A 24,542-nucleotide genomic window follows, 5' to 3' on the forward strand; every position below is an offset into this window, starting at 1 on the left:
AAAAACAATCCATAGAGGTTAAAATAGGTCAAATTTAGCTCCAAATTAGGTTAAAATTGATCAAAAATAGATCCAAATTAGGTTAAAATTGGTTAAAACTAGGCCCAAAATACAACCGAAATAGATAAAATAAAAAGGTCCAATATAGGTCAAAAGTAGGTCGAATGAAGGTTAACTCGAAAAAATTTTGTCGAAAAAGTTCGAAATTAGATTGCATTAAGAAAAATACAGGTTTACATAGGTCGAAAAACAATCCATAGAGGTTAAAATAGGTCAAATTTAGCTCCAAATTAGGTTAAAATTGATCAAAAGTAGATCCAAATTAGGTTAAAATTGGTTAAAACTAGGCCCAAAATACAACCGAAATAGATAAAATAAAAAGGTCCAATATAGGTCAAAAGTAGGTCGAATGAAGGTTAACTCGAAAAAATTTTGTCGAAAAAGTTCGAAATTAGATTGCATTAAGAAAAATACAGGTCCACATAAGTCGAAAAACAATCCATAGAGGTTAAAATAGGTCAAAAGTAGCTCCAAATTAGGTTAAAATTGGTCAAAACTATGCCCAAAATAAAACCGAAATAGATAAAATAAAAAGGTCCAATATAGGTCAAAAGCAGGTCAAAATTAGTTCGAATAAAGGTTAACGTAGTAGGTCAAAAGTAGGTCCAATATATACCTACCAAAAATATATCCAAATTAGGTCAATAGGTCCGAGCATAACTCGAAAAAATTTAGTCAAAAAAGTTTAAAATTAGATTTCATTAAGGAAAATACAGGCCCACATAGATCGAAAAATATTTAATAGAGGTTAAAATAGGTCAAAAATTCATAAGTTGTCCAATTTTTTGTTGAAAAACGTCTACTATTAGTTAAAATTAGTTAAAATTTTTTGTCGAATTAATGTTAACTAATGTTATAAAATTTCTTAAATATAGGTCAAAAGTATTTTAATAGGTCATTAATTGTTCACTATTGGTCCAAAGAGGACAAAATAGATCATTGTTTGTCAATTTTTTGATAAGAAAACTTCCAACATATATATATATAGGTTTAAAGCAAATTACATAAATTAAGTCGTAGTAGAGTTAACAGAATGTTAAAAATGGGAAATATAGGTCAAAATAGGTCATTAAGTTAGCAAAAAAAAAAAAAAAAAAAAAAAATTGGACAAAAAAGGTCGTCAAATAATGTCAAATATATAGATCTAAAAGTATGTCTAAATTAATTGTTTGTCCAATTTTTTCCTTTAAAAAAGTCCATATACGTCAAAAATAGGTCCACATAGGTCAAAAATAAGTCGAAAATTTTGTCGAAATAGGTTAAAATATAGGTAAAAAAAAAATAAGTGTCAATAGGTCTTTGATTTGTACAATTTTGGACAAGGAAATGTCCAATATAGGTCAAATGTAGGTCAAATTAGGTCGAAATAAAGGAAATATAGGTCAAAATAGTTCGGAAAAGTGTCAGAATAAACAGAAATTAGGTCAATAGATCATCATTTATGAAATGATGATCAAAAATTGTCCATTTGTAGGTCGAATGTAGGTCTAAAAAAGGTCGTGTAGATCAAATGATCTATATGAATGAAGTTTAAAAGTATAGGCAAATATAGGCTTAATATACATTTAAAGTGGGTCGAATTTACGACCAATATTAGTCGAAAATGTATATATATATATATAAATAAAGGTACTTACGATTAAATCATTTACAGTCATTTTTGTATTTTTTGATGGCGCCTGATACAAATAACAGCCAAGAATATGAAAAATGAGTCACTCACCTGGAAAAAAAGAAATAAAGGTTTATTATTATTAGTATTATTAGTATTACTATTAGTATTAGTATTAGTATTAGTATTTTTAGTATTTTCATTATTTTTATTATTTTTATTATTATTATTATTATTTTACAAAAAATTATTTTTTGTTTGATTATAAATTTAAATAAATTATATTGAAAGAAAGATAAAGAAAGTGAGATTTAAAAATAATTATAATTTTTTTTTTTTTTTTTTTTTTTTTTTTTTGAAATAGCATTAAATATCAAAATAAATATAATTCAACGTACAATAAATTTTGTCATCATTGGTTAAAATGAGCAATGCACAGAAATGGGAAATTTTGTCGACGATTATTTTTCTCAGTAGGGGTGCGTGGCAAAGGCCATTAATCCACCGCGCCCTAAATCTCTCGTTGCATACTCCAAAGAGGGAGAGGAGGGGGTGAGACAACTATGAAAAAGGGGGTGAAGTGGAGTGCAAGGGGTAAAAGGACACTCTTGGGGGACAGTGTTCACGTTTTCTATGAGAAAAAGGGAGAGAGAGAAAGAGAGAGAGAGAGAGAAAGATTCCTAGTATATAGAAAGAAACAAGAATGTGATAGAGAGAGAGAGAGAGAGAGAGAGAGAGAGAGAGAGAGAGAGAGAGAGAGAGAGAGAGAGAGAGAGAGAGAGAGAGAGAGAGAGAGAGAGAGAAAAAGAATCAGAGAGAGAGAGAGAAAAAGAAAGAGGGGGGGGGGAGAAAGAGAGATTTTCCGGAAACCGGAAGTTGGCGCGACTTAAAGACGCGTGCAAAAAGATGGAGTAACATTTGATATAACGTTATATATATGATTAAGAATTTTGTGTATTTATTCGATAACTTGAAATGTCAATAAAAATGTTTTCTTTTTTTTTTTTTTTACAAAAAGTGTTTTTTTTCATTTTTTTTTTTTTTTTTTTTTTTGTAAAACAAAATAAACACTTCTTTTCAATTCTCTTAAAGGGTGAAAGGTTCATATTTTTCAACAGTAGATTATTTTACTACAAAATTAAAAATATCTGTTTAAAAAAAAAAATTGTAAAATTTTTTTTTATTAATTTTAATTGGATTTTTGGATTTATACAAATCTCTCTCTCTCTCTCTCTATATATATATATAGAAAGAGAGATGACTATCAGTTGGCGTTTCATTATTATTATTATTTTTTTTTAAGGGAATGAGTGACATTATAAACCCAACTTCCATCACTGTCAAGGGATTTTCGTTTTGTTTGTATATTTAAATGAATCCGTACGCACCTGCTGCGCACATGCTGTCCGCACTCGGCAAAATTTATTTTATTCCTTGGTCAATGCACAATTTATCAATTACCCAAATTTTACACCACTCTCTTTTTTTTGAAAAATTTTTTTTGGAAAATTTTTTTTTTCTTCAAAATTTGTGTATAGGTATTTCAAAAACAGTGAAATATTTTGCCAAAAAAAAAATCCGTAATTAAATAAAATCTTTTAAAATTTAATTATAGAAATGATCTATTGCGCAATGCCTGACGATTTTATAGATCTACTGCGCAGGAATTTTATTAAAATTTTAAAAATTATTAATAACTAATTTTATTTACATTTCTTTTTAATAACAATTTCTTTTAAAAAACAAGTAAGAAAAAAATTATTCAAAAAAAAGATCTATTGCGCAATGTTTAAAGATCTACTGCGCAGAAATTTTGAAAATTTGTACTCATTTGCACTTTTCTATTATTACATAGAATAAATTTTTTTTTTCGAAATATTACTTATTCTGCGCATGTTTTAAGATCTACTGCGCATATTTAGATTTTAAAGAATCTATTGCGCAGAATATTTTGTAAATATTACTAATTTTTATGTTATTAAATTAGTATTTACAAAGAAATTGCAAAAAGAACATTATTTCTGTAAAAATACTCAAAAAAAAATTGTTTTCTGCGCAGCTTTGGGATCTACTGCGCAGATTTTGACTTTAGAGGATCTATAGCGCAGAATATGCTAAAAATATTTTTTTTATTTACATGTTTATAAATTGTATTTACAAAGAAATGCAAAAAAAAAAAAACTATTATTTCTATAAAAATACTCCAAGAAGTGCTTGTTGCGCAGCTTTGGGATCTACTGCGCAGATTTAGACTTTAAAGAATCTATTGCGTATAGAATATTTTAAAAACATTGCTGCATTAACGTGTTTTTAAATTGTATTTACAAAATTCAAAAAAAAAATATTATCTCTCTAAAAAATAGTCGAAGAAATTTTTGCTGCGCAGATTTGAGATCTACTGCGCAGGTTCATCTTTTAGATGATCAGAATACGTTAGAGGATCAATGATCCTCTATACATCAATGATCCTCTATACTTTTTAAATATATGACTACAAAATAAAAAAAGTTTTTAAAATTTTCCAAAAAAATCTTTTAAAAAAGGATTTAATGCGCCAATTTAGGATCTATATACAGATTTAAGATCTATTACGCAGAAATTTACGCAAGCATTGTTTATTTGCATTTTAAAAAATAAAATTTAAAAAATAAAATATAAAAATACAACAAACATAAGTACATTTTATCCCTAGAAATCTCTATAAAAAGAAAGATCTATTGCGCAGATTTGCAATCGACGGGACAAACTGACGTGCGCAATAGATCTGTACTTAACGTGGACATGCGCAGTAGAATTTTTTGACAATTAATACCTGCGCTGTAGGGTTCTACGCTTTTTGAGACATGCGCAGTAGGGTTCTACGCTTTTGAGACATGCGCAGTAGGGTTCTACGCATTTCAGACATGCGCAATAGGGTTCTACGCATTTCAGACATGCGCAGTAGAATTTTTTGGCAATTACTACTTGAGCAGTAGTGTTTTTTGCATCTTAAATATGCGCACTATTGCTATTAATTTCAATAAACTTAAACTAAATGTAATCTTTTGGAAATAATTTTTAAAAAAGTCAACTATTAATAACACAATTTTATCCCAAGGAGCGGTCTTTTGTACTTTTATTCACATCTTCATATATATATATATATATATATATATTTCTCTCTTTCTTTCTTATATATATTCTTTCCTCTTCTCTTAGTCTAATGGTTTGCGAATCGTTACGGACATTAGTTTCAACGTGAGGAGAAAAGACTTCTTTTTCCCGGGCTCTCGTTGTTACTCGTTCACCATCATTTCAACTCTCAAGCTTGGCCTGGGCGCTTTTGAAAAATGACCCAACGTTTCTCCCCAAGAAATAAAGAGTGTCATCATCATTAGTCCGCACCGCGTTACACACCAAACAGAAACCAATGTTCGCCTATATATAATAAAACTTATTACATCTTCTTGTGTGTGTGTGTGTGTGTGTGAAAATTTTGTTGGCGAATTTTTTTTTCACATATAAATAATTTTTTTTTGATTCAAATAAATAAACTGTTCAGTATTTTTAAATTAACTTGCCCGGAAATTTTTTATAACCTTTTTTTCAATTATTTTTTGATACTTTTGATTGTATTTTTCGATATATTTTTTTTTTTTTTGTATGTCACACTTAACGATAATTTATAAGTAGAGTTCCAATATTTTTTTGGGGGAGTATTTTAAAAAATTTACTTGCCCAAAAATTTTTATGCCATTTTCCGGGACATTTGATATTTAATTTTTTGATTTAAAAAAAAAAAAACTTTTATTTTACCAGTAATTTGGATACTATTTTTCAAAATTATTTTTCTATTGGTTTTGTTATTAATTCAAAATTTGCTTGCCCGAAAATTTTGACGCTATTTTCCGGTACTTTTGAAACTATTAAAATTTTAATTTTTTTTTTTTTTTTTTTTAGAGTCATTTTTCGATAATTTAAGTATACTTTCTTTTTTGTGCTTCCAAGGGAGGATTATTTTCTGCAATTTTTGAATTTCCGTGCCCGGAAATTTTTTGTTACTATTTTCCGGTACTTTTAAAACTATTAATATTTATATTTTTTATGGTTATTTTTTTATTATTAAAATTTATTTTTTCTTGTTACTTTAAGACGGATTATATTTCGCATTTTTGAATTTTTTGCCTGGAAATTTTTTTATACATTTTTCCGGTACACTTTTTCAACTTTTTCAAATTTTTTAAAATCATTTTCCAGTATTTTTTGATAATTTTTTCCGATAGTTTTTCCTTAATAATTTTCTATTCACTTGCCAGGAAATTAAAAAAAATTTATTTGTTTCTTTTCTTTTTTAAATAAAAAAAGTTAATAATTTTTTTCAAAAATCCGGTTTTTACAAAGAAAACATAAGAAGCCGGAAAAAAAGAAAAACAACTCAATCATAAAATTGCAAAATTTCTTTATATTTATATATATATATATAGTTTTAAAAACCACTTTCAGATGATTTGAAGTGTTTTGTTTATAATTTGACGCCTAGACATGTGGGTAAAATGTCCTCATTGATGTTTATATATTCACAAACGAATATTTAAAATGCAATCAATCTTGACACACTTTTTTCTTAACCGACAATATATATATATATATTTCTAAAATTGACGTGAAAAAAATATGATTTTTAATTTTTTATTTTTACATCAAATTTGATTTAAAAAAAATATTTTTAAAAAATATTTTAAAAATAGTTAAAAAAAATACATAAATTAAAAATTTGTAAAAATTAAAAAAAAATTTTTTTTAATATTTATAAAAAAAAATTCATTAATATTTAAAAAAAATTTTCAAAGTTAAAAAAATGTTTTTAATATTTAAAAAATTTGTAAAAATTAAAAACCAATTTTTTATTTGAAATAAATTTAAATATCACTTAAAATATAAAAAATTAAATATATATGCTTATGAGATAATATATTTTTTTAATTTAATGCTTGTTCGTTAGCATTGCAAAAACAAAAAAAAAAAGAAAAAAAATTTTTATTTGTGGAGAAAAAATTTTTCAAGTATAATTATTATTTATATAGTAAAAGACATGATGAGGTAAAAAGAGAATTTTTTTTTTTTTTTTTTTGCAAACTAAAAAAAAAGAGTGACAGGTTTTTCATTGCACTGACGATTTTACAACCAAACAACCTAATTTCAACTCGTTCAGGATGAGCGTAACTCGTCAAAGAGTGTGTGCAATTACTTTAATAAATTTTTCCCGCTTTGTATAAAAATATAACAAAAAAAAAAGAATAAAAAAAAATTGTTTTTCGTTTCTTTTTTAATACTGCAATAAAAGAATAATTTAAAAAAAAATAAAAATATTTTTAACGACATTTTTTAATGAAGGCAATTTAAAATTTTTCTAAACAAAAATTTTATAAGTTAACAAATTTTTACTTTTTGGCTCAATATTTCAAAAATTAATACAAAATATATTAATTAAACCGAAATTTTTATTTTACTAAAAACTAAACAGTAAGCCGAGTTTTTAATTTAGCAGAATTTTTATTTTAAATTAAAATTTATATTAAACTGAAAAATTCATTTAGCTCAATTTACATTTAACCGGATTTGGCTAAATGAAAATTTTGCTAAATACAAATTTTAGTTAAATAAAAATTTAGCTTTAAAAAATTGGCTCAATAAAAATTAGCTATATGAAAATTTGGCTTAATACACTAGGTCAAACAAAAAGTTGGCTTAATGCAATGGGCTAAATGAAAAGTTGACTTAATAGAATTGGCTAAATAAAAAGTTGGCTCAATAAAAATTAGCTATATGAAAATTTGGCTCAATACACTAGGTCAAACAAAAAGTTGGTTTAATACAATTGGCTAAATGAAAAGTTGACTTAATATAATTGGCTAAATAAAAAGTTGGCTTATTAAAATTGGCTAATTGTAAGTAAAAAATTAACTTAATAAACATTTTTGTGAATAAAATTTTTTTTGAAATAAAAATTGAATTAAAATACAATTAAAATTTTTAATGTATTAATATTTATATATTATGAAGAAAAATAATTTAAAAAACACAGACAAGGAAAAAAAACCAAAAAAGAGAATAAATAAAACTAAGTGAAAGATTTCATCGGCGTCCATCAACGATAATTAAAGCAACCTACATGGTCAGTGTATATATGTATAATAAGTTTAAGTATAATCTAATTACTTATTCACCGTACGTCTACTTCTAATTCAATTGCACATGACCCTTTCTTTCGTAAACATTGTCAATTATTTAAATAACCAATCCTCTTTTACATTCACGATTCCTTTATAAAAAAAAAATTTTTTTTAATTTTTATTTTACCAGATTTGTATATTTAACTGAAAAATTCATTTAGCTGAATTAAAATTTAGTCGAATTTTTATTTAACACATTTAGCCAAATTTTTATTTAACAGACTATTTATTTATCCGAAAAAATTCATTTAGCTGAATTAACATTTAGTCGAATTTTTATTTACCACATTCAGCCAAATTTTTATTTAACAGACTTTTTATTTATCCGAAAAAATTCATTTAGCTGAAATTAAATAATTTAGTCGAATTTTTATTAAACACATTTAGCCAAATTTTTATTTAACAGACTATTTATTTATCCGAAAAAATTCATTTAGCTGAAATTAAATAATTTTTTAAAATAAAAAGTTGGCTAAATAAAAATTGGCTAAATAAAATTTGTCTTAATAAAAATTGGCTAAATAAAATGTTGGCTCAATAAACATTTTTGTAAATGAAAATTCTGTAATGTAAACAATTTGGTTAAAATAAAATTTTTAATTTTTAATGTATATATTTTTGGTCAAATAAAAATTTAGTAAAAAAAATAGCTGAATAAAAGTTGGTTTAATAAAAATTTTCTAATAAAAATTTTGGCTAAATAAAACTATTCAGTATATGGAAATTCTGTGAATGTATATTTGGCTAAATAAATAGTTGGCAAAAAAAATTAAATTAATAACAATTGGCTAAATACAAATTAGCTTAATAAAAATTGGCTTAATAAACAAGTTTGTATATGGAAATTTTGTGAAGTAAAAAATGCATTAAAATATATTTTTTAAATGCATATTCGGCTTAATAAAATATTGGCTAAATAAAATATTGGCTAAATGAAATATTGGCTAAATAAAATATCGGCTAAATAAAATATTGGCTAAATGAAATATTGGCTAAATAAAAGATTGGCTAAATGAAATATTGGCTAAATAAAATATCGGCTAAATAAAATATTGGCTAAATGAAATATTGGCTAAATGAAATATTGGCTAAATAAAATATTGGCTAAATGCAATATTGGCTAAATAAAATATTGGTTAAATGAAATATTGGCTATATAAAATGTTGGCTTAATAAACATAAAATAATAAAATTATAAATATATCCAAATATATAATCCTTAAATATTCAAGTTATGGAATTTTATCCATTTCTTGGAAAATATTTTAACTTTTTTTTTATTCATTATATTCGCGAAATGCATTTAATTGAGATGCTTCCTTATATGTATATATATATATATATATATATATATATATATATATATATATATATATATATATATATATATATGTTGGTGGTAGGAATTTTTTTTTATTTGTTTTTTCCCTTCCTATTTTTTTGTTTTTTTTTTTTTTTTTGTTTCTTTATCACGTCGCGCGCATTTAAACCGCAAAAATAAAAATGCAAAAGGGCGTGGTGAAAATGCGACTGCAGTCCCACCTCTTGGGCGTAAACTCGTGTCTCTGGAATACAATGGCTCTCAGTTGATATACGTTTAAACTTTGCGATTGCTATCAACGACACGTTAATGAGCGAAGTCACCCACCTGCCTTTGCAAAAAAAAAAAAAGAAAAAAAAAAAGAGGAATTGTTTCTCTAAAGGCAGCGTTTCACAGGTAAAAAAAAAGAAGTTTAATGAAAAAAAAAAAAATTTGCACAAAATTTTTTTCTTTGTTAATCTACGCCAAATTTCGAAAAGAAATTTTTTTTTTTTTTGTTAAACCTTAGACAGAAAAATATTTTATTTCAGAATAAACAAAAATTAAAAAAAAAATTTTTTTTTTCTTTGAAACTACATATTACATTGATGATAATAGTTTTCCGTAAACTATTTGCCCGGAAATTTTGGTCCCCTTTTTCCGGAACTTTTCATATTTAATTTTACGATATTTTCTTTTATATCTCATTTACCAGTAATTTTGATGCTTTTTTCAAAAAGTATTTTTCTATTTTGATTTTATTATTCAAAATTTGCTTGTCCGGAAATTTTTGGTTTTTCCGTTACCTTTTTGGTATTTTTTTTTCGATTTTTCTTTTTATTTTTACTTATCTAGTAATTTAGAAACTACTTTATCAATACTCGATTGAATAACTTATTTTCAGTATTTCATAATTTTCATGCCCGGAAATTCGAATCCTATTTTCCGGGACTTTTTATATTTAATTTTTCGATACTTTTTTTTTAAATCTCAATTACCAGCAATTTGGATGTTATTTTCCAATATTATTTTTCAAATTGATTTAGTTTTTATTTCAAAATTTGCTTGCCCGGAAATTATTGGTTTTTCCGGTACATTTTAATGTTGTTTTTCGATTTTTACTTTTATTTTTACTTATCTAGTAATTTGGAAACTTCTTTTTCAATATACTAGATTCTATAAACTATTTTTAGTATTTCATAATTTTTATGCCCGGAAATTTTTGATGCCATTGTCCGGGACTTTTTATATTTAATTTTACGATATTTTCTTTTATATCTCATTTACCAGTAATTTTAATGCTTTTTTCCAAAAGTATTTTTCTATTTTGATTTTATTATTCAAAATTTGCTTGCCCGGAAAATTTTGGTTTTTTCCGGTACATTTTGGTATTTATTTATTCCGATTAATATTTTATTCGATGTCAATTGCGAATTGCAATTTTTTTGGAGAAAAAAATGTTTGTCTATTGATTTAATTATTTTCAAATTTGCCCGGAAATTTATTGTCATCCGATATTTTTCAAAAAAATTATTTTCTTTTAATTTAATACAATTTGCCGTTAATTTTTTAATTTTATATTCTTTTTTTTAATATTTACAAATTATTTTCAAATTTGCTTTGCCCGGAAATTTGTATAATATTTTCCGGGACATTTGGAATATATATATATATATTTTTTTTTTTTCTTGAAATCAATTTCAATGCATCACGCTTCATTTAAATAGTATTTTAATTTGGAAAATTGGTTTTCAAGTGTTTTTGAATTGCCCGGAAATTTTTTGTGCCATTATCAACTATTTTTTTGGATATTATTTTAAAATTTTTATCAATATTAAGTTTTATAAACTAATTTCAATATTTATTTTGCTTGCCCGGAAATTTTTGATACCATTTTCCGGGACTTTTTATATTTAATTTTTCAATTTATGTTTTTATCTCATTTATCAATAATTTTGATGCTATATTTTTCAAAAGAATTTTGTTATTATTTCAAAATTTGCTTGCCCGGAAATTTTGATACTTTAAAAAAAAATAAAAAAAAAAAAAATACGTTTCAACCAAAAATCAAATATTTTATATTCTTTACGAGAGAAACATTAAAGAGTCAAAGAAATATGAAAATCTAAAAATAGAACAACACTTATGAAATAAGGTATATTAACAGTGAATAATAATAATTATTATACTTCTATCGTAACTTTGATAAGCACTGAAAAAAAAGGGGGAAAAAATTCAAATTATAAACACACAAATTTAAATTATCTAAAGATAAACATGTTGGTTTTTAAAGTGCGAGTATTGAGAAGGAAGTGGCAAAAAAAAAAAATTATGAGAAATAAGATAATTTGAGACAACTTTTTTTTTTTTTTTTTTTTTCTTAACCAAGGGAATATTGTGCACTTAACCTCTTAATCCTCTTTCGAGGTGAACTAATAATGAATTCATACCAAGTTCAACTTTAATTAGTAATTCACCTTCTTAATGCAAAATTATATTAATGCTCCGTATATCGAACAGTATATAATTATTATTAATATCGCGAGGGAATGAAGAAATAAAAAAAAAAAAAAAAAAAAAAAAAAAAAAAGTAAAACTTGTCTACTTATCGTGACGAATATGAAATCATTTTTTTTTTCTTTACACACACGTGGAATTTTATAAACAAATTTTGTCAATTTTTTTTCCAATTAAAAAAAATTATTTTTTTATTTAATTTTGATTTTTATTATTAAATAATATCCAAATAACCAGAAAGTGAAAGTGAAAAAAAAATTTTTTTTTTTGAAAAATATCAAAATGTACCGGAAAAATCACAAATTTCCGGGCAAGTAAATTTTGAAAAAAAAAAATTAATAAAAAAATAATTTTGGAAAATAGCATTCAAATTAACAGATAAGTAAAAATAAAGAAAATTAAAAAAAAAAATGTGAAAATGTACCGGAAAATTGTCAAAAAAAAAAAATCCGGGCATGTAAATTTTGAAATAAAAACCAAACTAATAGAAAACAAAATTTTTGGAAAATAGAATCAGAATTATTGGTAAATGAGATAAAAAAAAAAAAAACTATATCGAAAAATTTAATATAAAAAGTTCCGGAAAATGGTATCAAAAATTTCCGGGCAAGCAAAATAAATATTGAAATTAGTTTATGAAACTTAGTATTGAAAATGTAGTTTCCAAATTACTGAAATTAAAAAAATAAATAAAAGAGAAATTTAAAAATAATATCCAAAAATACCGGATAATGGCATCAAAAAATTTCCGGGCAATTCAAAAACACTCGAACATCAATTTTCCAAATTAAAATACTATTTTAATAAAGCATAATGCATTGAAATTTATTTCAAATTTTAAAAAATATTCCCAAATGTCCCTGAAAATGTTATACAAATTTCCGGGCAAGAAAATTTTGAAAATAATTAAATCAATAGACAAATATTTTTTTTTTTTCAAATAGCATCGAAATGGCATTCACAATTGACATCGAAAAAAAAAAATATATATAGAATAAATAAATACCAAAATGTAACGGAAAAACCAAAAATTTTCGGGCAAGCAAATTTTGAATAACAAAATCAAAATAGAAAAATACTTTTGAAAAATAGCATTCAACTTACTAGTGAGATTAAAAAGAAATATATTGAAAAATTGAATACGAAAAGTCCCGGAAAATTTGTATCAAAAAATTTCCGGGCAATTTTGAAAATACTAAAAAGTAGTTTCACAAAAATAAATCACAATAAATATCCTTAAAATTATAACGCGCAATAACTACAAAAAAAAAAATATTAGTAAATTAATATCAAAAAATACTGAAAAAAAATGGCAACCATATTTCCGGGCAGAAAAGTACAAAAATTATCAAAAATAAAAATTTGGCAAAAGTATCCGAGAATATTATTCAAATATATAATAAAATTATAAGTAAAAAAAGAAAAACACAATTAAAATACCAAAAAAAAAAAAAAATTAGAAAATTTTCAAAATTTTTGCCCGGAAATTTTTTTTTTTTTATTTTAAAGACAAAAATTGTTTGTCTCGCTTGCAGTTCAACTGAAATCGCGCTCAAGTGCAATTAACCTGAAATGTTACAGGTGAATGAGTGAATTTATATGCGAGTTTCAAAAGTTGTTATATATATATATATATATATATATATATATATATATATATAGAAGGCAATTGTTGGACTTTGAAATCGATGGCGCGAGTGAAAAAAAAAGACGGTAAAGTATGTTGGAGAAAGGGCGAAAAAGGTTCCGTCACGCACCCTCTTTAAAATGTAAAAGCCGCTTGTACTGTGAATAAAATATTAGTAGCAAAAAAAGAAAAACGGTGATGGAATAATGGGGGAAGGGGGGGGGGGGTTGAAAAAAATTTACGAATTGAATTAGTGTAATTGGCCTCTAATTATGCAACAACGCGCATGTAGAAAATGATGACAATATATAAACAAAATTATTTCCTTTTATGATTAAAAAAAAACAAACTCAAAAAAAAATTAAAAACAAATAAAAAATAAAAAAAAATTTTTCTGAAAAATAGATACCGTTTTTTGGTACATTTTTCCGGTACCTTTCGATTTTATTCAAACGATTATTTTTGTTAAATTTTCCTGTTAAATTTGTAAAAAATTAAAAAAAAAAAAAAAAAATTTCCGGGTTTTTCCGGTACGTTTTTTTTTTTGAAAATTTCTACAATATTTTGTGCTAAATTTAAACAATAACGAATTATAAAATTTTATTTTATTCCGCTATAAATTTTTTTAAAAATTTATCGAAAAAAAATTCTCAGTCCTACCTTTGGGTTTTTCCGGTACGATTAATTTTCAAAATTTCTACAAATTTTTTTGTACTGCATTTAGACAAAAAAGAATTAAAAAAATTTTATTTTGCCTCAAATTTTGTACAAAATTTTTTTTGAAAAGAAAATTTTGTTGTTCATTTCCGGGTTTTTTTTTTGGGTACGTTTAAATTTTGAAAATTTCTACAACATTTTATGGTAAATTTAGACAAAAACAAATTAAAATTTTTATAATCTTTCGTGGTAAACTTTGTACAAAATTAAAAACAAAAAAAAAAAATTTTTTTATTGCCTATTTCCGGGTTTTTGCGGTACGTTAAATTTTCAAAATTTCTGTAATTTTTTGGTGTGTTAATTTAGTAATAAAGAATAACATTTTGTTGTGAATTTTGTTCAAAATTTTTCGAAAAAAAAAATCTGTTTGCCCTATTTCCGGGTTTTTCCGGTACATTCAATTTTTTCTGTAAATTTCTGTAACATTTTATGATAAATCTAGCCAAAAACGAATCAAATAAAATACCACTATAAAATAGTGTAAAAAAAAATTTTTTTTAAATCAAATTGTACCGGAAAAAAATCAAAATACAAAAAAAAATGGTACAAAATAAAATTTTTCTTCCTTTTTGTTAATTTTTACACAATTTTCGAAAACTTTCTCTTCACTTTTATACAAAAATCTAAACAAAAAAAAAATATTTAAAAAAACGGGACAATTTTTATTTTTTTTTGCAAAATGTCGAGTACGAAAGTAGTGGCTAATTATATTCGGGCAAAAATGTAGAAACGGCAGCAGCCGAAAAGACGCCACCCCCCTGTCGCGACCGGAAGTGATGCACATCTATCTTGTCCTCCCGAATTCGGACGTGTACTTCCGCTTACGAAACAGAGAGGGAGAGAAAGAGAGAGAGAGAGAGAGAAAGTTTAATTTTTCCCCCGGGCGACAAAATTTCACCGAGAAAGTTAATGCATCTCGTCGATATTGTCCTTTTATAACACGACACAACGAATTAATGACAAACTTGTTTCTAATTATTTTCTTAAATTATAATCAAACACATTTTCTATATCGATATTTATATATATATATATATATATATATATAAATTTATATTTATAATATTGTATAACCGGTTATTTGAAAATTGTCACGGAAATATAATTAAAAGGAAATTGAAATGTTATTACATTCTTTTTTTTTGTCATCTCCAACAAATATGTGGATAATTATTGATAATTATTATTTAAAAAAAAAAATTCCAGAAATTGTTCAAAAAAAAAAAAAAAAATTTCAAAATTTCCGGGCAATTTTTAGAAATTAGTTGAAAATCGTCGCAATAAAAAGGTAACGAAAAATTGTAACATAATTACCAGGAAAAATAATACTCAAAAATGTATTTTTTTTAAATATCAAAAATGTACCGGAAAATTTCATACAAATTTCCGGGCATAAAAATTATAAAATACTGAAAATAGTTCATAAACCTAGTATTGAAAAAGAAGTTTCCAAATTACCAGATAAGTAAAAATAAAAGGAAAAATCGAAAAACAATATCAAAATGTACCGGAAAAACCAATAATTTCCGGGCAAGCAAATTTTGAAATAAAAACTAAATCAATTTGAAAAATAATATTGGAAAATAACATCCAAATTGCCGATAATTGAGATTTAAAAAAAAATATCGAAAAATTAATTATAAAAAGTCCCGGAAAATAGGATTCAAATTTCCGGGCATGAAAATTATAAAATACTGAAAATAAGTTATTCAAATCGAGTATTGATAATGTAGTTTCCAAATTACCAGATCAGTAAAAATAAAAAGAAAAATCGAAAAAATAATATCAAAATGTACCGGAAAAATCACAAATTTCCGGGCAAGTAAATTTTGAAAAAATAAAAAAATTAATAGAAAAATAATTTTGAAAAATAGCATTCAAATTAACAAGTAAGTAAAAATAAAGAAAATTCAAAAAATATAAAAATGTACCGGAAAATTGTCAAAAAAAAAAAAAATTTCCGGGCAAATTTAGAAATAATAACGAAACTAAAACACCAATGAATACATTTAGCAAATAGTATCACTATTACTGATAAATGACATTAAAAAAAATATTTTTAAATATTATCAAAAGTATCGGATAATGGCATCAAAAATCGGGCAATTTCCGGGCAAATTGACAATACTGTAAATGTTAACAAAATATATTTTCAAAAATAGCATAATAAAATACAGCGGGAAATGACGCATGAAAACTATCGAGAAATTAAAATATCAAAAATGTACCGGAAAAAATTCCAAAATTTCCGGGCAAGTAATTTTGAAAAAAAAATTGCAAATAGACAAAAAAAAGATAGAAAATTATCGCAAAATAGCTTTTAAATTATCCAAAATTGACAGTAAAAAATTTTTTGGAAAAATCATATGTATTTAAAAAAAATATTTTTTTATTTTTTTTTTACCATTTTTTATTGTCTATGAGGAAACAAAAAAATTTAAATATTTTTTGGAACGTGCAGTAGTATCGCGTGCACGCTTTGGGCGTGTACACACATATATATATATATATATTAAAACCCCAAGGCAAATTTTGCGAGATCCAAAGGGATCTCTCTCTAGATCTTTACCAAGAAAATCTCATACCAATTTATGTACCGTAAAGTTAATGATATCGAAAATATTGTGCAAAAATTTCGACGTTACGCAGGAAGCACATTTTTTCAGAGGAATTCTCGTGTCTGTCTCGCTATTTTTTTTGTTCTAATTCATCGTATACTGTTATTACAATTTCATAAAAAATAAAAAAAATAAAAATTTCGAAAATTATGAACTTTAAAAATAGTAAAAAAAATTTTAGGCGATTGGTCTTTTTTTAAAGCAAAAAAATTTGATTATTACTTTTTCAAAAATTATAAATAAATTTGAAAATATATTTTTTTTTAAATATATACGACTTTTTTTTACATTATTTTGCTAATTTTTATTTAATATTTTTTCAGTCATTTACTGATAATTAGACTTCTGTTTAGTGTGCGATTTATTTTTTTAGGGAATATTTTCAATATTTTTAAAAATTTGCCCGAAAATTTTACATACTATTTTCCGGTACTTTTTTAAAATTATATTATTAGATATTTTCTATGTTATATTTATTGGTAATTTGAATGATGCTACTTGCCAAGGTTTTTTTTTTTTTGAATTTTACTTGCCCGGAAATTTTGATGTCATTTTCCGGGACATTTGTGGTAATATTTTTTTAAAAAATTAATTACAAACGCTTTTTGCTTCTTTAAAATAGTATTTGATTTTGGAAAATTGGTTTAAGAGTATTTTTAAATTTACTTGCCCGGAAAATTTTTAATGACACATTCCCGGTATTTTTTGAAAACTTACTTTCTTTTTATTTAATATCATTTGTCGTTATTTTTTTGATTCTATTTCATTCTTCTTTTTCTAAAATGATAACAAAATATTTTCAAAAATTGCTTGCCCGGAAATTTGAAAGCTTTTTTCCGGTACATTTAGGATATATAAATATATATTTTTTTAAATTAAATTCAAATGCTTTTCGCTTCTTTAAAATAATATTTTAATTTGGAAAATTGGTTTTGGGAATATTTTTGAATATTCCTGCACGGAAATTTGGAGGCTTTTTTTCCGGGACATTTGTTTTTTAAATTAAATTAAAATGCTTTTCACTTCTTTAAAATAGTATCTTAAATTGGAAAAATTGGTTTTGGAGTATTTTTGAATTTGCTTGCCCGGAAATTTTTAATGACATTTCCCGGGACATTTGTGGTAATATTTATTTTTTTTTAAAAAATGAATTTCAAATATATGTCGCATTAAAATGTTTTAAAATAATTTCTTTATTTGAAAATTTGGTTTTCGATTATTTTTGCGTTGCCCGGAAATTTTTTTTTATCTTCTATTTATTAACAGCGTTGTATTATTTGTTCTCTCTTTAGATTTTACATTTTTTTTTTTTCGTTTTCTTTTTACAGTGTCATTTTATTGTTTACTGTTCATTTCTCATAAACAATTTTCTCGATATAATATTACACCATTATTGGTGAATGAGAATAATAAAAAAAAAAAAAAAAAAAAAAAAAAAAAAAAATGAAAAAGAAAATAACAGGAAATTTCTCTCGTTCAGTGAACTCGATAATAATATTTTCCAATTGCAATATTCGGATAAACCGCAAAGGCTCTACTATGCATCAATTTTGCTTCAGTCGATATATATATATATATATTTAAAACACAGGTAGCGGGAAACAAATTCAATTTGAAAATATATGCGAAATAACCACGATAGACATTATTTTCCTTCTGAAATAATAATAATAATAATAATAATAATAGTAATAATAATAATAATAATAATAATAATAATAATAATAAAAATAATATATATCTATATAAAAGTTACATTCATATTGTATATGTAATATTAACATACAGGAAAAAAAAATTTGCAATTTCGCAAATAAGTTGTAATTTTTTTTTTTCTAATTATCTGACGTGATACATTTAATCCAGTTTTCCTTCTTTTAAAACTTATCGTTTTCTCATCTTGGCTACTGGCACTTAAGATCAACTTCCGGTATATATATATATATATATATATATATACAGAGTGATCATTAAAAATCAAACCCGGTAAAAAAAAATTTTTTTAACCCTCAACTGGCACCATTGGGTCCAGTAGACCCGAGGATTTTTTTTCTCGCTTAAATTAATTGAATTTAAATATTTTTTTTTATATTTTAATATAAAATGTAATATCAGGAAAAAAAATTTATTTCTGGATATCTATTTGAAATCATGTTTATTCATTGTAAATTTTACAAGACGATATGTTGAATGCTAAACGAATAGCAACTACCGTGCAATTAGGCGCATCGATTGCAATGCATAATTAATATATGCAAAATCACGTCTCATTATTATCGTTTATATATATATATATATATATATGTATACTTAAGTGACATACGGAAAATTTTTTCCCCCTTATCCTTGGATTTTCCCCCACTCTTTTTTTCCGGGACATTTTTATATTTTCAAAAAAAAAAAAAAAAGAAAAAATTACTTTTTCAATTTTCCAAAATTAATTTACTATTTTAAACGCGAGTAAAAATCATTGAAATTAATTTATATTTTCCAAATGTCCCGGAAAATTTTATTCAAATTTCCAGGCAGGGAAATTAGAAAATATTTTTTTAGCTAATAAAAAAAAAGAGGAGGAGAATGTAATAGAATCAAAATTAACGACATTATAATAAAAAAGAAAATAATTTTTTTGAAAAATAACGGGATCAAAAATTTTTGGGGCAGGTAAATTTGAAAATAATTAAATCAATAAGACAAAGATTTTTTTTTTTCAAAATAGCATCGAAATAGCATTCAAATAGCATTCAAAATTAACATTTAAATATATATATATATATATATATATCAAAAAATTAAATATCGCAAATGTACCGGGGAAAAGGTCATAAAAAATTTTCGGGCAGGTAAATTAAAAAATAATTAAATTAATATTTTTTTTTCCAAATAGCATCCAAGTAGGATTCGAAATTCGACATCGAAAAAGAAAATACAATAAATATCCAAAAAAAGTTATCAAAAAGTACCGGAAAATGTCATTCAAATTTCCGGGCAAGCAAATTCAAAAAAATCCTCGAAAAGAAATTTTTTTTTAAATTAATATACCTACTATTTTAATGGAGCGTAAAGTATTTGAAAATAAATCAAAAAAAAACAAAAAAAAATTATTATCCCAAATGTCCCGGAAAAAGTTATTAATAATTTCCGGGCAAGGAAATTTGAAAATATTTTTTAACTATTATTTTAATAAAACTACCCGTGTGGAAAAGTGATGTGGGCCCCCAGCGGGGGCCCTTATGGATCGCCCTCATGCCATGAGGGCCGCATATGGATGATCCATAGGGGCCCCTCATGGAAACGACATGCTCATCGATGAGGGCGCCCGCATGGGCGATCCATGAGGGTGCCCCTACGGGCGCCCTTATGGGCCCTCACGTTTGCCCTCATCTTGCCCTCAAGTTTGCCATAATGTTTTTTAATCAATAATATTAATAATAAAAGTTAATTAATAATAAATAAGCTTAAGTTATGAATAAATAACATATTTATTTAATAATTATTCAATTTTAAATTAAATTCTTACTCAAATTCAATTTATTAATTAACGTTCTAATTAATTAACTGTCGGATATAATTAAAAGTAATAATAAATTAATTAATTAAAAAATTAAAAAATATTTAATTTATGCATACTATTAACGGATATTTTCATTTTTCAATTAATTCATACATAGAATTAATGATTAAACGCAAACCTGAGAAATAAATAAATCTAACGCATGGGGGGAATCGAACCTACGACCTACGGACTATGAGTCTAACGCTTTACCAACTACGCTACGTACGCTACTTCAAAACGAATGCTAACTTCTTGATGCTATTTAAACTTCAAAAATACCTAACAAAGAAAAGTGCTTAACATCATTTAGTTAAATTAAGATATTAAATTATATTTTCCAATCAAATGCAATTTATAAAATATAATTAATTATATGCTTTATGATTATTATCATGAATCATCTCAGGCGAATTTTCAAAAAAGTGTAAATATATTTTTATTAAAAACGCGTTTTTCGTTGTTTTAAATCATTGGAAACATTCATTTTTTGTTGATAAAAAAATATTTGATTTTTGGACTTAGAAAATTTTGCTAATCGATCATGAGGGCGATCCATGCGGGGCCCCTACGGTGCCCCTCATGGATTCGCCATAAGTGTGAGTGTTATTTTCAAAAAAAGTGAAAATATATTTTAATTAAAAACGCGTTTTTCATTGTTGTGAATCATTATAAACATTAATTTTTTGGTGATAAAAAAATATTTGATTTTTGGACTTAGAAAATTTTGCTAATCGATCATGAGGGCGATCCATGCGGGGCCCCTACGGTGCCCCTCATGGATTCGCCATATGGATCAGCCCTCATGGGCCCCCGCCGGGGGCCCCGAACTCTTGAGGGCAAGATCGTGGCTTTTTCCACACGGGTATTAATTAAATAATAATAATAGTAATAATAATAATAATAATAATAATAATAATAATAATAATAATACTAAAAAAAAATTATTAAATCAAAATGATGAAAAAAAAAAAATACCAAAACTATGGGAAAAAGAAAAAAAATTTCTAAATTAGATCAAATGTTCTCGTGACCGTTAATAAAAGAGATAAAAACTTAAACTTTCAAGGGCTCTTCAAAAATATTGTCAAAGGTCAAAGATAATAAAAAAAAAAAAAAAATAGTAAAAGTGATATAATACATTATTTTTTATCATTTTTTAATAGTTTACTTAATTTTTCTTACCAAATATTTTAAAATACCTGCACAAAAAAATAACTAAAAAAATTTTCTATTTTATTATACCAGTATTATTATTATTATTTATTATTTTATTATTATTATTATTATATTATTATTATATCCCAAAGTTACGCCAATACTGGCTGCCAGTACTGCGCCAGTACTACGCCATTAGTAAATTTTTGATTGGGAATTATTATCATTATTTTATAATTTTATTAAAAAAACTGAATAAAAATTATATTCTTTAATTTTAATATTAAAAAATACGAAAAATCAAAAGTGTCTTTTGTTTCTCAAGGTATAATATAGTTTCAAGGTCATAATCTGCCAATCAAAAAAAAAAAAAAAAAAAAAAAAATTTATCACGATTCAAATTTATCTGAATCTCAAACCACTTTTAATTATTACGTAAGCAAAAATTTTTTTTCCTACACCAAAAAAAAAAAAGAAAATAAATAAAATCCCAATTTTTTTTTTTTTTAAGTATTATACTGAACAGTTATTTTGTGTAAAAGAAAGAAAAAGAGAAAGAAAAAGAGAGAGAGAGAGAGAGAGAGAGAGAGAGAGAGAGAGAGAGACGAAAGAGATGAAAAAAAAAGAATAAAAAATTGTATCGAGGATGATGTGTAAAAGACGAAGAACCGGAAGTCAGGGTATACGAAGGATGATTACGTTCGATTACATAATGGGACAGAAATGAGAGGCAGAGAGAGAGAAAGAGAGAGAGTGAGAGAGAAGAAAGCGTGCGACCGTATTTTCGAAGAAATATATATATATATATATATATATATATATAAGAAACTGATTGCTATGCTTCGTATATTAACTCAAAGGACCCAAAAATTCCACTATTATAATATTTATCAAAGAAAATTGTTGGAGGTGCCAAAAAAAAAAAAAAAAAAAAAAAATTAGGGTCCAAAATGAGGCCACTGATCCAGGAAATATTAGAAACCCATTTTCTTAGGTTATAAATTATAGTCACCTGCTAAAAAATAAAAAAAAAATTTGCCCTCATATTAACTGTATTTAACCCTTACGATTCAATAATATATATTACCAATCCCTGAATCGTACAATTATATAGATAGAAATTGTAGAAAATAAAAAAAAAAAACCGCAGACATTAAAAATTTTGAATTTAAACTGAAATTCAAAAATTTTAGCGCCATTTTTTAAAATTAACCAATTAGAATTTTATGAATAATTTTTTGATTTGCTTGTTGTGATTTTGTTAAATGATTTTTCGGTTAAGTAAAAAATTCTGCAGAAAAATACCTTTTTATGCAAAATTCAATCAAATAATATAATAATCGAACAAATGAAAATTCATCTGAAAGAATAAAATGAAAATTCTCTATGCAATGAAATTTTAACCAATTAAAATTCCCTCTATTATGTTAAATGAAAATTTGAGTAAATAAAACTTCGTACAAATATACTATATAAATTCTGTGTGAAGTGAATTCTCAATTTTATTTAAAAATTTGTTTAATATATAGAAAATCGTTCAAAAATTTTGGTTTAAATTTTAAACTAAATATTCAAAATCAATTTATGAGAATATATATAATTAAAAACCGATTGACTAAAATATTTTTCAACATTTTTTTTTAAATTCAATATTACACAGTTATTTGCATTCAAAAAAAAAAAAAAAAAATCAAATTTTCAAAAATCGTATAACAAAAAAAATAATAATTTTATGCAATTATTATTTAAATATACAAAAAAAAAAAGAAAATTCTAACCTTATTATTCTTCAATCGATGCATCAAAATTTAATTTGGTTTTAAACAATTATATATATGATTTGCACAAAGAAACACACGCGATTTAAAAAATTTCGTTATACACTCCCGAAAGAACCATGAAAATTATTTAATGAAATAAAAATACCTTTTACGAGAAAAAAAAAAAAAAAAAAATTTAATCGATCGCGATTTAAAAAATTTTCAACACTCCCGAAAAAAAAAAAATTTATTAAAATTAAAAAAAATTTTTTTGCAGAAAAAAAATTTTACGTTCACGAATTAAAAAAAAATAAATAAAAAAAATTGAGCACTCCCGAAATGAAATATTAACTAATCATATATATAAAAAAAAATATCAAAATAAAAAAAGAATAAAATTTCTCTTTTTCAAAATTACTAAATTTACACTCATTGATTATATGTTTTAACAGGTCGAAACACGAATTGCAACTGATTGAAAATTATTTTTGTAATTTTCAATTCAAAATTTTTATGACCTCTACAATTTGAGGTTTTCTATTGTATTAATATTAAAATGTAAACAAATACAGCTTGGGGCGCGCAGGTAGGAAATATAATTATTCCTAAAATTGCTACGACACAATAATTAAAATCCTTCCAAAATTTATTATTTTTAAAACATATTATTTCATTTATAAAAATTATTTTCTTATTATTATTATTATTATTATTATTATTATTATTATTATTATTATTATTATTATTAGAAATAAAACAATTTTTGACCAAAAAAAAAAGATTAAGCCAAAATTTTCCATATATACTTAAAATATTCAAAATTTTGATATTTTTGTTAGAAAAAAAAAAAAAAAACACAAACAACACAATAGGGTCAACCGGGGTAAATCCGAACGCTTTTAGTATAAGTTTCAACAATAACATAAGTTTTTTCTTTAAAAAAAAAAAATACTTCCGGTATTCTGGTACATGAAGTTGTTACTTTAATTCCATAGAACAATTTTATGGGATAGCAAAATTTTTTGATAAATTACAATCGCAGGAAACTTAGCTTTCGTATTTATACCTCGATACTTTGCAACTTTCCTAAAATACCGGGGTAAATACGAACGCTGCACTGTATTTCAGAAAAATCTTAGGGAAAATAAATTTAAAGTATTGCAATTGTTAAACTTATATATAAAAACTCAAAAAAAAAAATACGACAATAAACCTATTATGTAATAATGCATCATATATAAATACAAAAATCAAACAGGTTAAAAATTAAAATGCATTACACAATTAAAACCTTCAATAACTTTATCAAATCATAACGGATTTTTTCAAAACTTGCTACAGAAAGTATTTTGGAGTGATTGAATATGTAAATACAAAAATAAAAGTGAAATTTTTTAAATTCAAAATG

At 24.4% G+C, this 24,542-nt stretch overlaps 1 protein-coding gene across 2 annotated transcripts in view; it reads right to left on the bottom strand.

Moving 5' to 3' along the window:
* The window catches only part of LOC127290941 (zinc finger protein rotund-like), a 403,126-nt gene that overhangs the window by 252,252 nt on the left and 126,332 nt on the right, over nt 1–24,542 (bottom strand). The window contains exon 1 of one of the 2 annotated variants that reach the window (XM_051319787.1): nt 1,698–1,761. The exons of the other annotated variant lie outside the window; for it this stretch is intronic. Coding sequence (XP_051175744.1) covers nt 1,698–1,718 — 21 coding nt within the window. The 5' untranslated portion in view covers nt 1,719–1,761. Of the gene's footprint in view, nt 1–1,697; nt 1,762–24,542 lie in introns of those variants that run through there. 2 annotated transcript variants of the gene reach the window in all.

This window comes from Leptopilina boulardi, unplaced genomic scaffold, assembly GCF_019393585.1.
Source record: "Leptopilina boulardi isolate dan_hultmark-lab unplaced genomic scaffold, ZJU_Lbou_2.1 LbouV2_97, whole genome shotgun sequence".
NCBI classification, from domain to species: Eukaryota; Metazoa; Arthropoda; class Insecta; order Hymenoptera; family Figitidae; genus Leptopilina; species Leptopilina boulardi.